Source organism: Gymnogyps californianus, chromosome 1 (genome assembly GCF_018139145.2).
Source record: "Gymnogyps californianus isolate 813 chromosome 1, ASM1813914v2, whole genome shotgun sequence".
In the NCBI taxonomy this organism is placed as follows: Eukaryota; Metazoa; Chordata; class Aves; order Accipitriformes; family Cathartidae; genus Gymnogyps; species Gymnogyps californianus.
Genome location: NC_059471.1, coordinates 29,390,799 through 29,415,427, shown reverse-complemented (window position 1 = coordinate 29,415,427; position 24,629 = coordinate 29,390,799). Strand labels below are relative to the sequence as shown.

The following is a 24,629-nucleotide window of genomic DNA, read 5'->3' as shown; positions in this document are numbered from 1 at the left end:
AGGCAGCAGGATCAAAAAGGACCCTTCCCTTATTTACTGCCTTTACCCCATCTCAGCTCATCTTTTTCCCTGGCAGATGCTGTGAGCTGATTTTATGCTTTAACTAATAGCACAAGGATTTACTTGCCCAATGGGTGGTCTCTAGCTGTCTTCTACCTTGTATTACCACTTAAAATCTGGTGTCCTCTGCCAAGGTCAGTGAAGATCTAGTCTGCTTCAATCTGCTGCCATCCTCTGCTTCCAATGGCCCTCGAATAGCCCAAAGTCATTACTTCAGACAGCTTTCTTTGCACTGTCCATGCCTACACTAACTAATAGTCTTCTGCTGGAAGACAGCATCTCTGAATGAAGTGGTGTAGAACAAGCTGTGTTCACGTGTATGCAATTCCTCTGCAGGTAACTCAGGCCACTGTGAAAATCTCACTTAACTGAAAGATTGGCGATGTGTGGTTGTCTTGGTTAACAGCAAGTTACCCTTTCCTAAAAAGAAACCGTACAAATCATCCTCTTGGTACTAGCTTAGTCTCTCTACATCTTTACTCTCCAAATCTTTACTATTCTTTAAAGGGAATTGCCTGATTTATTAATAGTAGTAACAGGCATGGCACCGTCCTGACCATGATAGGGATGGGTGGTACAGCGCTTACTTGCAGCATACGCTGTCTCTGATGGTGTAGCACAGCGGATGATGTGCTCTTCATACCCACACGTGCGTTGTGCTGCTGTTGTAGGCCAGCTCTGTGGTACATGTTATAAAATACATTGCATCTGTTGTAACCTCCATACCTGTCAGCTGACAGTGTTCTTTTATGTGAGTTCAAGAATCCTTACCTGTCTGAATTTGGGCAGGCTGGTGTGGGAGCTTACTGAAAGGAAGCTCCCTAGTAAAGAACCTCATCTTTATTCAGGATGGGGAAAGCTGATCAGCTTTTTCCAGTGATCGTGTACTGTTCCTTAGTAGTTAAATCAGCAATGACATTGAAAGTCCTTGCTTTGAAAGTACTCTGTCTCGAATCCCTGATTCCTGTGCATATATAAATATTGACACCTTTATTGTGATCACCAATAGCATGACCTAGTAAGAACTTACTACTTTTGAACTTCAGGATGTTGCCTTTTGTATTAGCTTGGAATAAGATTTAAATGTGAGGGGCTACAAAACAGAGAAGCAGATCTTTAGAGCTGATTTTATCTCATGGCCTCAAATCTGTTTCTTCCAAGATAATACTGATACTTCCTCTATGAATGGCAGTAGTAAAGATCTGGAGAATGCAAGCTGAGACAGCATCTGGACAGGAATTGCGAAGGACTCTTCTTGTAACGCTCTAGAGAAAAATAAGTCAGTAAAGTAAGCTAGTAACAAGGTGCCAGCAGAGAGGTTTTAATAATGTTTGATGCTTTTGCCATGAACTGGAAGCTGTCCCTTATTGCAAAGTAGAAGTTACCTATAAGGCAATGACTAGATAAATGAACTGAAGCTGCTACAGGCTTTATTGGTTTGGTGGATTGGTAGCAGTCACCTAAGCAGCAGCCTCCTGTCAGTGCACAGTTCCACCAGGCATCTTTACAAAGCTGCACTGTAATATATTGCACCATTTCACATATTTAAATAATTTATTTTTCCATACCTGAGGAGAGAGTTGATCTTGTGTCTTCCCTACGCTTGTGTAATAGATGTGGCTTTCCTGTTCTGTCTTCACAAGGAGAAAGTGTGATGTATACCATCAAGGTTTTCCCTGGCATGTGATTGCCTCTGCCCGTTGCTCTCCTTTATCATTTTCTTTCCACCTCTCTTGCCAGGAACATGTGGTTCTGGGATTGCCCATAGGAGCTGTAGCTGACGAATCCTCTGTTCCCTCCCCTACCAGTGCAGTCTGAGCTAGTCATCTACTCTAAATTAGCAGATAAGCTGATTGGGTCTGGAGAGATGTGAAGAACTGCAAGAGAACATAGTGAGTGGATAGCAGTGTATGGCAGAGAGAATCTAATGTTGATAAATATACATTTTTCTCTCATCCATATTTTGTAAGTTTCTAAATCATGTCAGTGTAAATAAAAACCACGTACAGCTGCTGTCAAATAAGGAAATGCTGCTAGGGTGCATACGGGGAGAAGATGGATAAAGAAAAGAATGATAATGCTCTTATAATTCAGCAGGTTTGTCTGTGTCTGGATTGCTGCATTTAGTACAGAAGATGCCAGTTCAGACAGGATATTGCCTCATTAGAGGGACTGGAAGACAGGTAAGGAGAACAAAACACAAGAGCAGCTTTCCCAAGAGATTGGAAAGATTGATTACCTTAAAGAGAAAGCATGTAAGAAATTATAGGAGTATACACAAGCAACTAACCAGTGGAGAAAGTAGAGACAACAGAAACTTCTAATCCTGTAACACAGGAGCAAGAGGACGTTCATTGAAATTTGCAGTTAACTACCTTAAAGATGATAGAATAAAATTAGCACAGTACGAAGTTGAATGCTGAAGAATGGGAAAGCTGTAACAAGGCTATATGAAAAAAGTACCTGGATGTGAAGAGGCACTGCATGTTTGAGATGGATTTTTTTACTAATAAAACCTAAAGTTTAGGATGTGATGTTCAGTCTTGTGATATAGGTTTGAAGACAGTTTCTGTTCACTTGTGTTGATTTCCATCTCCCCACGCAATCCCCACAGGAATGCAGAGGTGACAAACTGACTGTCTTGTAAGCCCTTGAAATGCCAGATCACCTCTAAATTACAGAGTCAGTTTTGGGCTTTGCTAGTACCTCACAAGGCACTCCTCAGTATGTGTGATAAGAAGAAATCTGAGAACCCCTGGTGAGGCACTTCAGGGCTGCAGTTCTTTTGCAGCTGAAGAACAAACCTTTCAGGATGGGGTTGGGTTTGCATTGCTTTGCCCTGCTTTCTCCATCCCTTTTTCCTGGCACTAAAGCTTCTGGGCTTGCTGCTTTCCTTCCCATGACTCCCCAGCCAAAGTTGTCCTGCTGGGTCAGAGCAACAGAGTGGCTTCTTGCCTCCTGTAGCAGAGCAAAGCAGGTAGGAGTTGGGTTTGTGTGAGGACAGTGAAAATATATCTCTGAGTCAGGCTGCCCTAAGAGGAAAATAGCAATGAGCAGAAAAGCTGAGGGAACATTTTATCACCCGTGAATCATTGTTCAAGTTCAATGGTAAACTGGAGGAACTGGATTCCTCTGCAGAAAGTCCTTGATGCCTCAAGGAGAGCATTTCCAGAGGCATCTTGGTGTGGTGCAGCGCATGCAAATACATTCCGAGTAGATGTGGTTGCTGTCTCTGGAAAAACAGTGCCATAATTGTTCATCACTATTTGAAAAACAAAAGCCTATCTGTTCTTAGAGAGGGTGTTTCCATAAGCCTTCAGCATCTGCAGCCGCATGTGACCAGCTGATTGTCCTGTTTGTTGGCTAAGGAACTTACCTATACCGTACAGGTATGAGGTTGGGCTGGGTTTGGATTTGGGGTTTTGTTTGGTTTTTTGTTTGTTTCCCACAAAGAACAAAAGCAGAGAAGCAATTAATTAAAGTGAAAGTTCATATAGCAACAGAAATAAATGTGCAAATTGAGAAGTAATGACTTTATGGGAAATGTGTAGATGTTAGGACTTAACAGCTGCTTGCTTGGAAAGGGGTTCATCTGCATCGGGATGTTATTGATGCTCTTCTCAGAATCCAAGAAACACGGGTTTTCTCCTACAACTTTGTGCTGTATCAATTAAAAGTTAGGTGCTTTCTGACTCCATGTGATAAGTATACTGTCAGGAAAAAACAACACTTTTACAGGTTGTGCATGCCCTTGTCTTTTTGCAGGTAGGACCCTATTTTCCTTACGCTAGGTTTCTCAGATATCTGCAGTGAATGGTTATACTCTGTTTAATACATAAAATATCCTTCAAGAAGCAGTGAAGTAGTTAATGATTTAATTTAGTCTTTTGCAATGGGTGGTGATGCAGATGATTTACATCCAGAAATTAAAATGCTGAGAGAGAGAGCATGATCCTATGGATGTGGAAACGTGGGTTCCTTCCCCCGCAGTAAAGGCATAATTTACTAGATGCTGCACTGTATAGTTAACCAAGGAAAACATTTATATGAAAAATAAATTGAGGCCTAAGGGTATGACTGTTTGAGCTAGGATCTCTCGTCTTTCTCCACGTCCCTTTATTACTTACAAACTTTTTTCTTCTGCATTCATCTCTCCTCCCAGGTGCTATGCTGTTTTCTTACTGATGCCATGGTATCATTTCAGAGCAGAATGGGAAAGAAGAGTAAAACTGAGGAAATTCTTTCTACTCCAGCATACTAGCATCTATGTTTGTTATAAATTCCAGCTAGGGACTTAATTTAGTGCTTGGGATCAAATATCAATCTTTTCCTGTAAATTAACCTATATATGAATATAATTTCTTAGAAATGTCATCCTGGTGGTATGTATATTGAAAATGGGTATGTCCAGCTTTTACTCCATAGATTCAAAAGCATAAGCTTACTTTTTTATCTGTTGAGTTTTGAATTCATTTTTATGCAGAGTGAAGCATGCATAACTTAAAAATGATCACTAACTTAGCTGACAGCCCATAGCAGCTTTGGAAAAAAAAAGTGTTGTGTTCTGCTGGACAGATGTTCCTATCAGGCAGCTGGAAGCGGGCTGGTGACCTGGTAGGTTCTCGTTCTTCACCTTTGCTACATGCACAATTTAGAGGGGAGCTGGAGGTTTGCTTTCTTGCAAATCATGGATCCGCTAGGTATTTTTAGCATAGTTCCCCTGAGTCACTTATTGCATAGCAGGCCTCTATTTTAATCTGGTTAGGGTCTTTCTAATAACTTCCATTACTGAGACATTTGAATGGGGGAAGGAGGTGAAAGTAATTGGATTGCAATAATTAAGTCATCCAATGTGATTACCTTCAAAAGGTTGTGTGTTTATGCTTCCTGAATGCAAATGGGAATTGATCAGTACAAGAAGCACCAAAGCTGCATCTGTTCTGGAAGGGAAATCATTTGGTGGGGTGCAGGTGAGGCAGGTCTACGGGTAAGAGGGAGGGATGAAGATCATTTTGTTACCCCAAAGCTCTGTAAGGAAGACTGATGCACAGGTCTTAATGAGGGAGTTAATTTTGAAACGTTGCTTGAAAAAAATCCTAATGTGATATAACACTTGTTGTTTAATAATTTCCAAAGTTGTAGGTTGATGCTCACTGAGAACTCCAGCCCTGCATTTATCTGCATTTGCAGATAAAATTAGCTTCTCTACAGCATTTATGCTAGAAGGTGGTGTAGTTACTGCACTGCTTCATATGATACATGATAAGCAATGCTTTCGTGGAGCTGCTGAAGACCTGAGGCAGCTCAGCTCTCTGAACCTTTTGCTAGAAACCTCAAGGTAACACAATAATTTTCTGTGGTTGTGACTTCTGGTTCATTTCTTTGGTCTCCCTTTACTTGCCTGAAGTTTCTGCTGTGGAAACTGCTCAGAATCTGATTTTGGTCCAGTGTGTGAACAGTAGAGCATGCACTGCTTCCAGGCATATGTGCTCGGGTAACTGGAAAAATCACTGAACTGCATTGCTCATTGTCCAGAAAACTGAAAAATGGGTGGAAACTGTTTCGTAGCTGAGTAGTAAAACTGTCATGTCGCTATCATTTTTTTTGAGTCATAAAAATCCATTTCTCCTGAGATTGTCTCCTATGAATCTTTGTTTTCTAGTCACTTCCCACAAAATACCTAAAAAGTCTTCTATGTAAACCAAAACTGTGTTAAATAAATTGGTGTCTCTTTCTCTTAGGTCTAAGTACCACTGATGGTTATAACAGTTTTTCCCTGACAAACCCATGCAATTCTGTAGCTGCATATAACCTACAAAATCTTTGACATTTTCCCTATTATGCAATATGCATTTGCATTTAGTTTACGGCAGCCTGAATTAAATGGGGAAATACCTTATGAAGCATAGCTTGAGTTAGGATGTTGTGTAAGCTTTGCGCGAAAAAATTCCCGCCTTTCTGTCCGTCTGCCTGCTTGCTTGGTGTACTGATTTGTGCAGTGTTTTTTTCTGAAGATAGGTGGTAAATGTACAGTACTTCAAGTTTGCAGCTTCTTCCTTAGTGTACCTTTGCACTGAGCTTCATTCCAAGACTTTTCTACCACATTCCTCCTAAGCAGAAAGGAACTAGTAAAGTGCTCTGAGATCATTAACCTCTGAGCTTAGTTTGCACAACACTTTGGTAGCTCATTCCCTGTCTTCTCTGGAGATGTTGGCTCAAAATGAGATTATTCATGATCAAAAGTTTTATATAACATATGTACTTTAATTTTTGTAGGATCTAGGGTCTTGCTGCGGTCTATGGCAAGAAACTATACTCGTGACTCTGAGAACAGATGAGGCAAGAGACATTTGCAGGGGAGGATTATGAAGGAGAGCAAATAAGACTATTTAGATTTAATAAGCAGAATCATTAAAGGTAGCAAAAAACGGATTCGTTGCCACCAGCTGATGGTCAAAGAAGTCCATGAGCGAACCCCTTTGTGTGGTTCTCCCCTCCCCTACTCTTTGCACCAGACTGCAGAGTTGCTCCTGAGGTCCCTGTTCAGCATCAGGTGGGTGCCTGCATTGTAAATTCTGCATCTGGTGGCGGCATTGTGTGGCAGGAGGAGAAATGAGAAGTCCAGAATTTTACCAACGCACATCTGACAAGTGCTGTGTAGATCATTATCATGGAGATTGCTGTAGTGATGAACCTCACCTAAAACGTTCTCTGCTAGCCTAGGCATGTATAAAATCAAAGCAGTGGTGGTTTATATCACTGGGTGGGATTGACAGTGCACTTGAACGTTCAAGGACTCATCAGACTCCTTCCCCCGGCACAGTTGGTGCCTGAGCTACCGCTGCCAGATCCAGCTGCCTCCACATGGTTTTCGATGCGCTCCCTGTGCTGTTCACATCTAGGACTGCGTGCAGCTGTTATTTGGTTCCTCTCCCTTGTAGCGATCGTGTTTCTCTGGTGCTTCTGAGCTTTGTGCACGAGGGTGCTGGACTGGCGGCAATGGCAGCAGTGTTTCAGATACAACAGTAGGACGACAAAGGTGTTGGCTGTTGGGAGCTGGCCCAGCTTCCTCTTGAAGCCAGACCTTACTGCTCCTATGGCTTTGTTGCAGGGCTTGAGGCATACAGAGTAAAAAGTGCAATCATTGCTCAAAAGGCTTTTATTTTATAGGAAGCCCGATGCTTGAGTTACAGACTGAGGTTACAATGAAGATATTGTGTCTTCTAGAAATGCCCTTATGTAATCGCTGCTGAGAGAGAACCAACCTCTATAAACCAGCCCTGAAATAAAACCCATTCTTCAAAACTCTTTAATCTTTTCCCCACGCATTGTCCCCCTTTCCTGAACTAGTAGCTCTTGCACTTCATTTTAGAAACCAAATCTGCCCTTTTGTAATGTGAAAGAACCTAGAACAGGTCTACAGTGATGTATAGCTGTACACCATCTCGTAGTCTTAGAACGAGTCCAGTGAGTAAACCCTCGATTAGTTTGGTTTACATCACACATTTGTTCATCAAAACCAGTGAAAATGAGGTAGAATCTGGAATGTGCCCCAAAATCATAGGGTTTATGCAGAACCCTCCGTCAGAGTTGTGTGATGGGCTTTGTGGGGACTAGCATGGGTGAGCCTGAGAGAGACAGTCATGCACTTCCCTGGGTCTTTGGGATTGGGTTGGGGGGGCGGGGGGTATGGAAGTGTTGGTGTTTTGGGTTGGGTTGGTTTTATTTTGGTTTTTTTTCAGGAGGACATAGGATGAAGACCTGTTAGATAAAGTCCTCTTGGTGCCTGAGGTTTTGGCACTCTGCTATTAAATTTCTTTTTGTTTTCCCTGAAACACAGGCTGGCTCAGAAATCAGTTCTTGTTTTGACTTTTGCTTTCATATATTTTCTTTCAAAATTTATCAGAGAAATGAAACTACTCGTCGCTGGTTCCATTACACTGGCAGTGGTTCATGAGCTGCCACTAAACATGAAAGATCTTTTATTCTTTCAGAAAATCCCAGTAGCAGCTCATGTCATTAATTGGTGGGAGCCAGAATCTCTTCACATCTCTTGCTCACAAAAGTCCCTGGAGAAGTTAGGGGTTTATAGTACTGTAGTATCTTTAATGCAGTTGTTAAATAGTTTTCCTTATCCCACTTCTAATGACAATGTCTCTCTGTTAAAGCAGTAAAACTGTCAGTGCTGTACTTGGACTTCAGATGCTACTTTTGTCATGTTTATTTAATGAGAGCAGATAAAGCTTTTGCTGTTTCCAATGCAGATATTTAGTTTCCAGAGAGACATGGCTTTTGAATACTTCTGAATTGTCTATTATTGGATATGTAGGAACAGTTGGAGTTTTTAAATTTTTTGTTTCAATGCTAAACAAGACTTCAATATCTTGATGGTGAAAATATGTGCTAATACTCCATTAGGTATGCCTGAAATCTCACAGATTGCACTAACCCTGGATATAGCATTATCCTAATCTCTTTTCCTTTCTTCTGTCAATTAAATAGCTAGATGAGCATTTAAAAGAATTTTCCAGAATAGTTTAGTGTCTTCCTTTTCCTATTTGGAAACTGTTCTGTAACTGTGTTCAATCAGTTCTGTGGTTAGAACAGCTGACAGAAGGGGATGTCTTTATTTTTAACAATGTAATGTCATTTGCACTGATGACCTATCTCCCCTTCCCAAGGAGCAGTAATGCGCACAGGGCAGGCGTTGATCTCTGGATGAGCCTGATATGACTTTAGAAAGTGACAGATGAAAATTTCTGTACCAGGTGTTCACTACAAATAGGAATAAAACTCATTTCACACCTTGTGGTGGGTTTGATTCTTACCCTTCTTGGTCCCTCAGCAAGACAGGAGATCAAAAAGACCCACAATATATGGTCCAAGATATAAACAATAATGAGGAGTATGCTAAAATGCCGTTTAAAACAATTTCCTGAAGCCCAAGAATACCTGCAAAATATTGTAGTAAATTGTATGTGTTGAGGGTTACCTCTGCTCTGTTATACAGCTGGCGTTTGCCTGGGGCATGAAGGCGATGGCGTGTTACACAAGCGCATCTCAGCGAAGAGAGATGTTTAAACAAGGCAGGAGTGAGGAAGGAAAGCATTCACAAACAGGAGAGGGGAGACTGATATGTCTGATTTCTTCACTCACACTGTACAACTAGAACTGTTGGTTTTATGGGTATTCTGGAGAAGTGGAGTGGAATAAGGATAACTTGTTTCTCAATGTAATGGTGGTGTTGGATCTCCCTACAACAGAGTTTACAGTATTGCAACATGCAAACATGTTGGGACAGTGCTTAGACATGTCTAATATGTCTGTACTGTATGCACCACCAGTATTTGTCTTTTGCCTTAATTTCATGCAAGGCACCAAGGAGAAAAGACAAGAGCCCTGCCTATGAGTCGGTCACAGAGACTCAACTCCACAGCTCCAAGCGACACAGAGTTTTCCAGTAGTGAGATGACTGCTCAGGCCAGGCTAGGGATCGAGTAGAGAATCTTGCATCCAGCCTGGCAGCATTGTGCAGGCTTTCATGGAGCACACCGCAACCTAAATGCACAAACTAGGATTTGTATGAGCAAAACGTCTTTCTCAGAAAGAATATACCATGGCATGTACCACTGATTGAATAAGTTTCTGTAGATGGTGAAGCGCAGAGCTGCCATGCTGAGGTGGGCATGCTGCCATTGACACAGGCACCTCTGTGAGTAGTAGGTGTTCAGATGAAGCCTACCTCCTGCACACATGCACAGCCTAGCAGTGCATTTGAGACCTGCCGGTACAACCACAGCCACCTGAACTTGAGACACTCTTGAGCACAACAGAGAGAAGCAATTTTTCTTTTCAAATATACATTTTTCACATCCCCTTAATATATGAAGACGTAGCTTGTCTTTTGCATGGCAGAATTATTTCTGTATAGCTGTCTCATTTAAAAATAAATCATCTCTGTTATGAAAAGACTAGAAGAGTATCCATCGATATGACAGGTTCTAAAAACCTTTCCAAGCCAATTCACTGGCAACAAAATGAAGGGACAACTCATTTCCATGGTGATGCCAACTGAATCACTCTAGAGCAGTTGAAGAACGGATCCTGACCTGGCTGGGTGCTGTGTTTAAGTCCAGTAACCATGCAACCAGCAAGTACTCTTCATGCTATATATCCATAAAAAAGCTTATTTTCATTCATGCTTGGTTTTTTTTCTTTGCATTCTTTAGAAGCTTCAAAAGCTCTGGGTTTCACATCTAGTGGGTAGTATTGTGTTAAGAAGTATACAAAAATGTGCAGAACTGCAGCTGAAAAAAAGACATTCTCTTCCAAGAACATTTGGCTGCGCCAACAACTGAACTTGGGAGAAGTTTGTTCTTTAGCCCGAATCTACTTTGAGAAAAAGTTATGCAGAAAAGTTTAATGAACTGAGGTCAGTTTTTCTTCTTTCAATAAAATGCCTTATCTAATCCAGTGATCTTAAAAGAAGAAAATAATGAGTTATCTTTTTCTGACATAAGGAAGAATTTTTCCGCTTTTACATCAGCTTATACATAGATATTGGAATTCCAGTATAATGCTTAACATAACTTTTAAATGCTTGTTTTAAAGATATGCATAGTAATTGTCCTTAATTTTAAAATAAATTGTTTACAAGATCTTTTGTTTTCCTTTATTTAAAATGATTTACTGGGGAGATAAGTATTTCTTTAATGAGTTATATGAACTGACTTGCTGGTATGTTCCCTTTCACACACCTTAGAGTTAGATAACATCTTTTCATAGTCTTTTTATTCTTAGAATGCTTTGTTTCTCATTTCGCATGAATTAGTCATTGAATGGAAATATATTTGACTATGTTAAGAAATGACCATACTGTGTACCTATAGAAGAGGCCTCCACTAGTAAAGGTAGTTTCACTCTTAACTAGGAACCTCCACTGGTTTTGGGTTGGTTTTTTTTTTTTTTGAGCTTAAGCAGAAAATAGTTTTTGTTTCAATAGCATTCATGTAACAGTCTTAACATTGACATTATTGTCAAATTAATTAGTAAGTCTGCAGTGAGTACAGTTTAAACAACAACAAAAACAGCCCAAAGCATCCAAATTATTGCCATTTTTGCAAATAAAATTGATTTTTATTTCCTCCAGCTTTTGAAAGATCTTTTCTTGTACATAGTCCATTTTTAACAAGCTGAATTATCTGTAAGATGTTGTACTGGATTTATTATTTGCCAGAGCCTTAAAGTGGAGAGGAGAGGCAACCTTGTCAAAGCCTGGGAGTTTTGAAATCAGTAACACTGAATATATAGATTGGGATGGTCAAGAAAGACGAGTCTCTCACAGGGTATTTGTGCACCTCCTCAGGGCTATTTCATACTGAGTTGTTTCAACTCCCTGTGATTCATCCCGTTATTTTTTTGTGCACAGTCATTCATTCCCACTATAACCTCACTTGTCGAGGATAAACACATTAGTAAGAGCTCGCCTGTATGGGAAACAGAGCGGCTGATTTGCTTCCAGAATTACGGTGACCACCTTCTTAGCTTTGGACCCTGTCCCAAAGCTGGTGTACAGCCCCGTGGCTGTGGACATCTTCCCAGACCCGTGTGCTGAGGTCTGGACACAGCGTGCGGCTCTGACAGCAGCTACTGTTAGCTACAGCGAGAAATGACAGAAGGATTTGGCCCTCTTGCTATCGAAAATACGATAGCGTTGTTATTAGCTGATGAATTGTCCCTGGAAAAGTATTGGTGGTTTTACTTCAGGTCTGCTGAAGAGCTGCTGCTGTGTTCGTTGCAAAAAGGCCGTTAGACTTAGGAGGTAATTATACTGGATTTTGTATGTTTTGGGTAATTTGTGAGAGCTTTCTAACCATAAGACTTGTTGACCCAGTGAAATGTTAGTTTTCAGAGCAACATACTGTGTCAAAGTGTACATAAGAGACATTTCTAAAATGACGTAGCTTGTGTAGTGCCCAAATACGCAGGTCTCTGAATTATTTGCTGACAAATGAGTTTGAATGCAGGGCAGGATGAGCAGAAACCTGATTTTGGATGTATGCAATCCAGGAACACATAGTGGTGCAGCCCTTAGCTTGAAGTTTGCAGGATAGATAATTAGTTCTTGAATTGCTTTATTATATTGCATGGCATCTCTGTTCAGACTCGGTTTGTGTATGTAATGTCTTAGATCAAATTATATTATATTATATTAACGTATTGCTCTAAACTTTTACTGGCTAAAAAGGGATGAAATCTGCTTTTCCATGAAAATGAGGTAACAGTAGGAATGACCACGTTGTCTTCTCCATAAGCTGTATTTCCACATGTTTCATGAACTGGAAAGAGCCATTCTTGCTTGGTTTTTTTTCCTTAATACTATCAAGTGGAAGTTATAGATTTGCTACAGGAAAATAAGGCTTATGTTTAACAATAGTTTTTTAGATCCCTCTTGTATCTACTATTGCATACTAAGTTTCGTGGAAAAGACTAAATAGAAGTGGGTGATGGGTTAAAATCTATTGTGCTACACTAATAAGATGCTGTCTTGGATAACTAAATTTTGTAGAGAATGTTAATACTTTTAGTGTAAATCAGTAAAGCATGGAATACAGTATTACATGGAGAGTTTACTAGTTAAAATTGGAGATGATAAGGATTTGAGGAACAGTAAGGCAGGTAACAGTTGGCTGTAATTGAGATGACAGTGGGCTATGCAGGAACAAGCAGGAGATTACCAGTTGCCTGCTGCTTTAACTGGTGACAGTGTTACTAGGCATATTTTGATGAAATTAGCTGATGAACTAAAGTTAAGAGAGAGCTTCAATCAGAAAGAGGCTTCAGAGATTGGACCAAAACAAAAGAATGACAATGAGGACTGAAATAATAAATATTTAATGACCTAGATGGTACATCAGTCCAGATTCTCTGCTCAAGAAACAAGCAACAAGCGTCTCGAGTGTGTGAAGGGCATGGATTGAGTGACAGGGAGCTGCCAGTATGGTATGGTTATGAGAAAGCAAAAGTAATCCTGAGATACATTGGGAAGGTCTTCTAGCAGGGACGAAACCACTGATGTGTTTGTGGGGAGGCCTGGAGCACTGCGTGGTTCTAGGTCCCTCTGTTCAAGGACGGCAACCCCAAGCTGATGGGGCAGAGGAGGACTGCAAGGCTGCCTGTCGCCTTGATCATCCTCTTCAGAGAAGGATAAGAGTTTGGCTTCTTCAGCCTGATGCTCAATGGGCATCTGACAGCACTCTGAGTGCGCTGAGGAGAGGGGAAGTTCCTGAAGCTGAAGAGCTCATTGTTGGCACAAATGAACATAATCTTAGTAAACAGAAGCTGAAAATCTCAGAACCTCATTCCTTTGCTTAGAGGTTTTCCTGAAGCAGAACAAGGAAACAACACGCAGAAGATGGACCAAGGCCTACCCTGAGAGCAGGGGGAAGGCTTCTGCAGGGGACTGGATGGGCTGATACAGGAGTGCTTTCCTGGGCTACCTAAGGTGTCCCAAATCCTCATGTGAGGCGTTGAATGAACAGTCACGTTCCAGTCCTTGGGAAAGGCAAAGAACAAAAAGCCATAGCAGTTTCCAAATACTGTTGTGATGTGTTCAGCCGAGATGTTGAGTACTACATGGAACCAAGGAATGGGCTACCCTCATCACCTTACAGAGGTTAATCTGAGGTTGATGTATAAGGCTGCTGTAGGAGTTTGCATGTTTGTTTTCCCTCTCAGCAAAATAATTTGAAGAAGGCCTTGTGCACTCATCATCACCACTTTGTTTTCAGTCATGGTTACTTTTTCATTCTTCCTCCCATGTGTGTTGTGTTTTTTCTTTTGTAGAACAGTTCGTGTCTGGCTGAAGAGAGACAGTGGGCAGTACTGGCCCAGCATATACCATGCAATGCCATGTAAGTATAAGGAGATGTTCGCTATCTACTGTGTATTTGCAAAATGGCTTTTCTCATTTTGATGAAGCTTCATGTTTATGACCATTTGCAAGCTTACCACTCCATATTAAATATTATTCTTGAACAATCCTCTTGGTTTCTGTGAAGCTTTACCAAGTTGCATGCTAATGCTTCTGAGAGGCATCAGGGATTACAGCAGCAAAAGGGTACAGATATGCTAGCAAGAGATGAGCATTTAATGCAAACATAGATTAAAAAATGTGGGACCTCAATATGTAGTCTTGCATTCTGCCACTAATGGAGTCCATAAAGCTTTCTAAGTCTGCAGTATAAATCACTCTGCCCTTCCTACTGCATGTGCTCAGTCCATTAGAGTGCAATGGTAAATGGTTTTATTTGGTAAGAACTTAATATCCTGCAGCAGCTAATACGATAGAGAGGATACTAGACAGGGAAGGCAGGTCTTCCAATGAAGAAGGAGAATCATTTTACTCCTGCAATTAAATGTGGAAAACCAAATCTCCCTGATGGATCCCTCCAGCAAGATCTGCTCTATGTCTCCTCACCCAAAGAGAGTGTTCATGCTTTAAAAGAAACTGCAGATTGATGTCCATTTTTCCAAGAGACAGCTGAAGAAATCACAGCCTTCGCTGTTTGTCATAACCCCTGTGTTGAGTGCAGCAGTATAACTCTGCAGGTCACCAGCAGCAGGGGTATGCTGATGCTCCTCAATCAGCTTCAGATGTGCTGGGTTAGCCTGTCTTTGGAAAGCTTATGAAGCTGACCTTAAATCCACAGATTGGGGAGCATTTATCAAGTCCCATTGAGGTATTCTTACTGTCTGGAGAAAGAATTATTTTAAGCTAAGATAGCTAGATTTGGAAGAGACATCTGTCTCCATGATACGTGAAATATTTAATAGATACAAGTTTTAGTACCACAACAACATCAACTTGGGACCCTAGAGTGGCCATGGTGTTTGACTGCCTGCTCTAAGAAAGAGCTCATTTGGTAGAGAGAAGGATCTCTCTTCTTCCTTTGGTGATGGACTAGCTCATGAGAATACGTCAAGCCTCAAAGGTACTTTCTGCTTGAGATTTTGCACAAAAAGGTATTGGAAACCAGCTAATGATATGGCAGTCTGTGGAGCTCTGTCACGATCACTAGCAGTCGCCTGAGTTCCCTTGACCTGTCCTAAGAGGTTTGCTTTCCTCAGTCAAACTGTTTTGAAATGGCTATTCCAGCAGTTTGGCATTGATACTTCTCTTTTTCCATGTGGTGTTTTTGCATACATTTGCATTTTAAAATCTTGTTAGGTCCTCCTCTGGTCTTAGCAAGGCTGCATTATAGCCAGTAATAACAGCTTCACTGGAAATGATCCACTCAGAGGGGGCTATTTTAAAGCTCCTTCATAAACTTGAACACCTGACACTGCTCCTTCACTTGGAAGGCTGGTAAGCTTTTGAGCCATGAGATATTAAAATTATGCTGTGTTATTCACCGATTTCAAGAATGATCAGGTATAATTAATGACTGGAGCAATGCCAATTACATTGTTATCAGATGGCTTTAAGCTTGGAAATCGTAGGAAGGGCTCTGAGTCAGCCTCTGCACAGGTCTGCACTTGACTGGAAATGATTGTTTTGTCTGTTTCTGTGTGGATCACCTTTTTGATGGTCCTCTGCTTTAGGTTCATACTGGGTTTTGTTGTTTAGAGAACAACGACTGCCCAGAGGTTCTCTGTATAAAAATGTAGTAGGCACGATGGTGCCTTTGTGCTGCTTAGCAAGCTGGGAGTGGCTATATATACCCCATTAGCATGACTCGTGACTTTGGTTATGGTGGTGCATGACTTACACCGTTTTATGATTTGATATCAGGTAGCCTTAATGAGTGAGTTTGCACCCTGGGTACTCTGGAAGATGAGGAGTTGGGCTGAGTCAGCCATGTGCTTTGGTCAAGCTCTGCACCCAAATGGGGCCATCAGTGCATTCTGAACGTGAAACCCATTAAATACTTGGAAAATCTCTTGTGAGTAGGGACACTTGCTGCTGTTTAGAGGTGGGATTTCCCCAATTACAAAGTTTTATGCCCTGCCTATGGGTGTTTCTGTGGTTGGAAAATTCTGGACAACATGGTGGCCACATTTTTTGATCATCTCCTCTAGCCCATGAGAAAGAGCGAGCTGTGGGTGTTATACACACTGTTATATCGTCAGTAAGGCAAACTAGGTAAGCTGGAAACCTGGCTAATGTGTCTCCTTCACACCAGCATTGTCTCAACAACTGTATTAACAACAGACCTCTGATGAGCATGTTAACCCTCCTCATGGTTAGATGTGTACCCTTGGTTACCCATGTGCAACAGATTGTAGATGTGTAACCATGGTTAAATGTGTGACTTTGGGGCAGTGTCTGTACAGGAGAGAAAAAAACAACTTACTAGACACAAATTTATGAAAGGGAAAGGAATTGTAGTCAAGAGAAGTAAGCTTTGCCAAAAAAAATGCCATCCAAAAAGACCCAAACCCAACCAAACAAAAACCTCTCACAGATGTGGAACGGAGTAAAGGATTTATTGTAGTGAGGAACAGTGGAGTATCCAGTCTTTGAGGCAAATAATACACTGTCTGTCTTATGATGGTTTTCATAGCTAGCACTTTGCTTTGAACGGGAGGGTAAAAAAATTGCAAAGCAAAACATGCTCCTTCGGTCTTAAACTATGCCACTTTTAGGCACTTCAAAGGGGGGTCCCTGAAACTGCAGGTACAAAGTTTCTATTTCTCTTCTTCTGTCAGCCTCTAATAGAGGTGGCACACTGTTGCGATAATGAAGTATGTAATTGGCCTTTTCCTCCATAATTCATTTTCCAAAGGCTAAAATCAGTGTATATTTGCCCTGTATTTAAGATAAAGACTACAGACAGACTTCTGCATCAGGCATATCCTGCCTGTCCTCCATAGTAGTTCAGATCAATCTTTTTCCAGTCTGAAATCCAAATCATAGCTAGGTACTGAAGTAGAAGGCCTTCAGAGTGCTGTTATTTTTCCTGGCTATTATTTTAAAAGGATCTTAAACATCTCGGAAGCTTAGGGTTTGGGGTTTTTTGTTTTGTGGGTTTTTTTTCCTTTTTTTCTTCTTTTTTCTTCCCCTCTTCTTAATGACCGTAAGTCCTTAAGTATCTGAATGTCATCTTATTTTCACTAAAGTGTAAGCTGCTGCAGTCTTGTTACAACTGGCATCACTTTAAGTACATTAGTGTAGCTAGTGTGGATGTAATTTTAGTGCTGACATAATGATTTTTCCAAGAGCACATATTACTGAAGAATTCCCTTAGGAAAACTATTATAGAAAATTAAGTATCTTTACACTGCTATGACTATGTACACACAGGTCTGGAATTTAGAAGTGACTTTTTTGTAATCAGCCCATGTCAAGCAGTGGGTTGCACCTTTTGTGTCTGAAGTGTTTCAGGCCATTTGGGAAAAACATACTTCAAATAGCTAATTTACCTGAGATTTTTCTCTGCGAGCTGTTTATTGCCTTCAGAGTTACTAGTAGCTCTTTCCATATATGCACAGTGTCTAGCATTTGAAAGCTGATACGTAGAATATGCCCATTCTGGCATTAAGTGCCTTTAAAAGGATTTGATGTTTATTCTGCTTAGAAGTGCCTTTTTTTCTGTCTGTTTTTCCTACAACTGTCTCATTCTGCTACAGCCCTCAAAGCCTCAATATAATAGTAGTGCACCACCACCCGAAGGGACGATTCGAGTTTGCCTTTTCTGAAGGAGAGGTATGGGAAGGAGCAATTTTGTCACTGTTAATAGCCCTAATTTAAGTGTTTCCTTTCTGGCAGTTTCCTGGAACTGAAGCCTTTTCTTTGATTTAATTCAGTCAGCCCTTCCCGGAAAGAAATAAATTGAGGTGCCTGCCTGGATTTGGATCTGGTAGGCTTTCTGCTTGCGGTTGGTTGTCCTTTAGGAAATGTTTCAAGGGGGAGTCGATACTGAAAGTAGAACAAGTTTTGTTAAACAGTCAACGTAGACTCTCCTCTTCTTCATATAGCTTTGCTGCCAACTAAACTATCGAGGAAGATTTGCTGAGCTATGGACTGTTTAATCCTAGGTGAGACATTATACAAATTGAGAATATACCAGATATACAGTACTGCAAAACAGAGGACTCCAAGCTTGTTAGTAACAAAAACACTGCGAGTAATCACAATGGAGAGTAGAAACCAAGAGGGGGAAAAAAGCAGAACTAAAAGCACGTGTGACTGTACTCTATATTTGTCACAAGAATATGGTTTAAAAAACACTCTTATCACCATCGAAGGGGCAAGAATGCCAGGCCCTAGCTGCAGTTGGCAACTGCTGGTGAAAAATAATTCCTGAAGGTTTCTGTTGGGACAGCAGGACTCCCACCTGCATGCTGCTGTGTTAGGCGGAAAAAACAATCCCTGCCTTCTGAATGCAACTTCACAATTTTTCAATTAAACCAAGCATAGCTCTTGAATTCTTGCAAGAAAATTCTGGGTTTACCCTTGATGCGAACCCTGCCAGATCCTCAAGGGAGCATAATATGACTGACTTGTGTACAATTTAAGAGTGTATCCTGATGTTTATTAGAGTAATATTGATATAATAAAACAATGGCTAGTTTTCGATACAATCTTTTATTTGGCCATAGTATGTGATACTGTCATAGCATTGTCTGTGGTGAAACTGGAGTAGGGGACAGCTGGACTCACAGTCCTTAATATTGACTGATATGTTGATTCCTACAGGTTAACTTTCTTACTGCAGGTATAGGATGCAAGCCTCTGACATAATACAGTGTTTTCTTTTACTGTCAGTAAAGTTCAGGCAAATGTAAAAAACTAAATTATTCAGCCAAGTAATCTCTCAGATTTATACTGAAATGTCAGGTGCCTCATATCAAAACACCACCACTGCTCTTGTATGACATGCCTGTTTTCAGATAACTGGTAAGAAAAAATGAAGGAGCTGGAGCAAGAAATAGCCATTGTTCCATGTCCTAATAGGATAGGGTTGAATGAATTGCAAGAACACTTTTTTTTTTTAATGCTTGTCTATTGGAAGGGGCAAAATGCTGAAGAGCATCATAAAGCATGTTAGCTAGTTTTAGGCTTTCCAGAACTTCAAGAAAATGAGAATCACAGTTTTGTTAACTTCATCAACATGTTCATTTTTTTCAGCTCCATGTTCATGCATGTCTTTTAACCCGGAAACCAGAAGGCTGTCCATAGGTCTAGACAATGGTACAATCTCAGTAAGTACATCCAAAGATTTCTAGTTGAAATGCTTCCCTTTTGAGAAGTATATGTGTGATGTTGTGGTGAGGATATTTTTGCTAGTGTTTGGGAGAGAGACTTTTTACTGCTAGTGGAACTGAAGCTGTAGTGTAGAAAGTGGCAGGTTATTACAAATTTCATTCCAACTGCCACAAAGAGATTGAGTGGGGTTTACAATATTTATTAGGCAACTCAACAAACTGTCTTAACTTGCATATCTCTTAAAAAATAACAACACAGAAAAACAGCTGTTGTTTTATTAAATTTGAGTGCCTTGTTGATCATACCATACCAAAGTTTTCTGAAAGCAGCAATTAAGAGGGGAAAAATCATCTTCTGAGAGGCAGAAGGTGGATTTCTGCTCCATATCTGGCTACTTTTCCAAACTTCAGGGTTCAGATTTTGTTTTCCTCTCACTTCCTTCAGAGGAGTTGCTGCTAACTGGCAGTGCTGTGGCTGAAAGACTTGGTTCATTAACATCTGCCTGAGATGTGTGTGTGTGGAAAGAAAGCAGGGTATTAGAACAAGAGTCTGTCTTTTAGATCTGGGACAGAGGGTAGCAGTTGACCTTATTCATTGGATTTTTCTTGTGGGATGATGAGTAAAGAGCTATATCACTTTGTGGAAGAGTCATGGGTCAGAGAGGTATTTTTCGCCTATGCCTCATCAATAGACTCCTTCCAGTTTAAGATCATTTTACCAGCATTTCAGATTTTTACTGGTGCTGTCTCTGCCTTATGGGCTTTATAACTGAATGGATGTTTGCAGGTTGACATAAGGGCAGCTGTCTGCACTAAAGCCAACATGGTATTTGGGAAAGGGTGTGTTTTAGCGATTGCCTGTGAGCTGTATCAAAGATGTGAAGGTTTTGACCTATAAAGCTATTAATGGCTAGTAGCAGAGATTTTTTTGTGCCTGTAGGAGATTTCTCCTTTTGTATCTAGGAGATGGGACAACTGCCAGAGAATTCCCTGCACCTCTGAGATTCCCTCCTTCCCACTCTCTGAAATAGCTGTAATTTGCCAGTTCTACTAGGCACTTTTGTTTTCACCAGGCCTTTGAGGAATGTGAAGGCGACTGTAAATAAGGTATTTAAATACTCTGGCATGATGGAAGAGATGTGTTCTTTGTCTTCGGGGCATTTTGCCTTGAAGAGTCAGAGGGTGCTTGAGTCTGAATGGAGTCAAATATTTTCCATTCTGAAGCTAAAGAAGGTAAATGAGATATGCAAGTGGTAAACCAACATGTGACACTGGGTACTTACAGGTATATATTGCCATGTCTAAGGCAGATTCTATTTGTTGCTAAGCTAGGCTTTTATTTTCCCAGTCTTCTGGATACAATTACATAGGAGGGAGGAAGGTCTTGTCTGTGTTGCTTGATTTAGTCCCCTGTAGCTGTAGGCAGTTGCGTGGTAGAGGACTGTGCAGAAAATGCGCTCCACAAAATTCCACAAGCAATGAAATGTTTCCCGCTGTAGCAAACCTAAGGCTTGTAAGAGAAGCCACAACTGTAATGTGCTACAAGAAGTGGTGGAGGTGGGAATGGAAGAAGAGCAAGGGTAGCCCCATATTCAAGTCCCAGCAATATATGGGTGTTAGAGAAAATCGATGGGTACTTGAAAGTGGGTTACAGCCACCCTCTGGAGGAAAGGATAAATTTTCCTTCCTGGGCACAGCTGTGATGATCAGTTTAGCACAGGAGTGTACAAGCAGGGCACACTGACCACAAAATAAGAGAACTTACTGCAACAAGGTGACGTTAGTGCCCTTGCTTTTAATTATGTGGCCTTCAAAGGGAAAGTACAGGCAATTTACTTGAGCAGCTTGAAATATTTGGGAATTAGTCAGCTGTTCCATGTTAGCACTTCTGGTAATGCCCAGCACCCTTGTGTATGCTGGGTGGAAGACAAAAAAAAAATGCTGAAAACCATTCTGCATCTTCACTTTGTGTAGAAGGAAAGGACCCCTGGCAAGGGCTGTGAGCTGATATAATGCTTATGAGAGTGCCACATAATCTCAAACTAATCTTTTTGCAGTGCAAGCAAGTACTGCTTTTACTTTCAGATGCAAATGGGGATAAGAAAGTGGAACTGCCTTTTTTCTTTTACATGAAATTTTTGTAACTGTATGGATTTTGGTTATAAGCCTGGCACCCCAGAAATGTGTATGGTGCATTTTGAGAAGGATGGGCAGCAATGCTGTTGTCACAGAAAGATGTTCCAGCAAAGCCACCATGACGTGAGCTTGTATAGTCACCTTTCCTTGTGAAACAGGGTGACAATTTTTGCTTTTACAGAGATGAGGAGATTGTTTTCAACCTTTTGTAACTTCTCAACATGAAAGCTGCACAAACATTTGTGCAATGCAGTAGACCATTCTCTTGAGAGAAAGATTGTCTAGCAACTTGCTTGAAGAGCAGTGGTACCTAAATTTAAAAAAAAAAAAATTTCTATGATTTTTTTTTTACACTTTGCAAACCTTTTTTGAGAAGAAATGGCATTTCTTTTACTTAATGTCTTAGGGGCTGCCTGAGGGCCCTTTTGGAAGCCAAAAGATTTTATCATGGTCATAAATTCCTTGCTCTGAAGTGGAGAAAAACATGCTTTAATGGGTCCAAGTCTCTCAAGATACCACCACAAGAAGAAACATAGGAAAGGTCTATTACTTGCAATAGAGAGGAGCCTTCCACAGCCAAGATGAGACTCCTCACCTAATTTCATCCATCTGAAAGTTAGCTTCCTAGATAAAGTTAATCATTAGGTTCTGCAGCCAGTAGAGAAGTTAATTGCTCTTGGAGACACCCATGTTACTTATCCTAGAAACTGTTTTAGAATTGCATAAATCTCTCTCCCCATTTCTGGGGAGATTTAAATGAAGGATTTAGTTTTTAGGTAGCTGAAGCTGAATTAAATTGATCTTTTTTGCTGACCATGCTTGTGTCTAGATGAAGCCGGTACACACTTTGAGCAGGGCCACAAGGACAACAGGGCACCAGCATAACCCCTTCAGAATTCTTCCTTGGGGATGGTATTTATTAAGCTAAATTCATCTTCCACATCATCTGTTCTTGCAGGTGTCTACAGGTTTGGCCATAAACAGCATTCTGAATACCTGAGACTGAGTCAGGCTCTACCTGCTGATATGCACTCTTCCCTTCTGCCACTGTGGGAAGTTTATTATTTTTTCCTTCAGGAAAACTACATGATAGTTTCTGTCCTCTCCCAGTTTTTGTACTTTATAAAGTGAAAACACTGTAATCATTTTATAGAGCTTTCTTTGCAACAGACGTAGATGTAGGGTCTGACGGTAGATTTAAGAGTCTTCATTCTCTTCCATTTCTGAGGCAGGTTTGTTGTTCTCTGGAAGACATGAGAGTGCTGTTGGTCACTTGTGTTAACAGGATGAAGTCAAGCCTTTAAGGGGATCCACAGTGTGCTGTCAAAATGGCATCATCTATCAGAGTACAGACTGTAAATTCGCTGGGATGGGAACTAGGCTGTGAATGGGTAACACATAACTAATATATAAAGATTATTAAATCTGAGAAAAGGATTCAGTTGCCTAAGCAGATGTCTTTAGTGCTATTTTGGGATACATCAGTTGGCATCCACCTGCAGCTCTGGAAAGGCATGGGTCTTCCTTAGACCCTGGGCCATGTCAGCCAGCCCCATGGCCAAGGACTCTGAAATGGTGCACACCTGAGTATGGGTTTTGTTTGCCTTAACAAGAGTCATTCAAAATAAGATGCTGATAATATTTCCAGGATGAGGATTTACAGCGTTCTTAGGCTCAAGAGAAGTTTGTGGTGGGCGTATATGTTTCAGTGTGAGGGAGGTGTGCTCCATGAAGATATAGTTGAGAGTTTATACAACAGTGGGCACTACATTGGACAGTCTTTTCAGATGCTCAAGACTTCTCCTTTCTGCTTTGTGAAGGCTGTCGTGGTACCAAGTCACTGTTGTAATAATAAGCTTACCTGAAACAGCCAAGACTGATCACTAACATTTTCAGTATGGTAAAAAAGGTAGTACAGTAGCTCCAAAAAAACCTCTGAAGAGCAAAGAGCGATCTTGCCAGAAAAAATGTTTTTAATCCCTGTAAGGAGAGGGTTTGGTTTTGCCATCCTGAGCACTCTGATATATCCTAGCCCCTCCTGTGCAAAAGGGCTTGCACAGGACTCAGAAATCTTTCTCCATTCTGTTAACAAGGACCGACTGAGCTGTGTGGGTGACCCCAGCCTTTCTAGCTCATTAAGAAGAGCCAAAAAGCTGCCTAATGAGAACTGAGTGTCAGCAGCTCTGAGAGGAGCAAAACATCTATGTATGGAAGGATAAAAACCCAGTTTCTGCGGGTACAATGTTAAAGAGATGTAGTCAGTGTGTTTGTAGTGCAGATGACACAATGTATGTGCAATAGGGCATGAATTTCTTGAGCAAGCTGCCCTGTGCTAAAGTACCTGTCTATTGACGCAACTAATACATTTGGCCTTGAGAGGGAAAGGGGAAGGAGTGCAATGGAAGGACACATGATAGTGTAAAGGGGAGCAGGGAGTAAAAGACCTGCAGAAAGATTAGAAAATGCAAAACAAGAAAATGCATCGCAAATTATCATATGCTTTCAAAAAAGAAAATGAGAAGCAGGAAGTCTTCAGGGAAAAAAAAAAAGAAGAAAAAATTATATCCAGTATTCAGGTTAATTGGAACTGTGTTTATTTTGTACTGTATCTGTTTATCTCTTTGGAAGGAGTGGTGTAGTAATAGGACATAGCTGTGGTTTGTATTAAAGCATACTGAGCTAATCAATACTTGGGTAAACCTTACGAACTGCAGTTGTGTTTGATTCACTGTATTACAATGGATAGACTCAAAAGCCTTGTCAGTCTTCCACTGAAACTGTGGGACTGATTGGATCACGGAACAGAATGACCACATCAAATTTATCAAGGGAAAAATGCAAAGAAAAATGAGAATGCAAACCACACTCTTCATCCCACCTGAAGTCACCAGTGTCTGTGTGCCACCACAGTCAAAGATGGGAACAGCCAAATTGGTGGGAAAGGCAGACATATTCTCCCACCAGCAATTGAAGCCATTTCTCTTTAGGTAATGACAGCAGAAAGTTAGCATTCATAGCAAAGGGTCTTGCTTCAAGTAGGCTTTGTAGTAAAGCATTTCATGTGGTGGTTTAGTATTCTTCAGGTAGTACTTAATGAAAACCACTTCCCCTGTAAGTAGCTAGGGAGGTATAGCAGATTTTTAATGTTCTGTGGTTTGTAGGCTTAAGGTGACCCTGGTATAGAAATCCAGCTGACTTAATTGATTTGTTGCTGCTGTTAAAAT

The 24,629-nt window shown here is 40.8% G+C and overlaps 1 protein-coding gene across 1 annotated transcript in view; it reads left to right on the top strand.

The window, feature by feature from the left end:
* The window catches only part of WDFY2 (WD repeat and FYVE domain containing 2), a 67,668-nt gene that overhangs the window by 20,113 nt on the left and 22,926 nt on the right, over positions 1–24,629 (top strand). The window contains exons 2-3 of the mRNA XM_050904246.1: positions 13,906–13,973; positions 19,193–19,266. Of these exons, the coding sequence (XP_050760203.1) occupies positions 13,906–13,973; positions 19,193–19,266 (142 nt within the window). The remainder of the gene's footprint in view (positions 1–13,905; positions 13,974–19,192; positions 19,267–24,629) is intronic.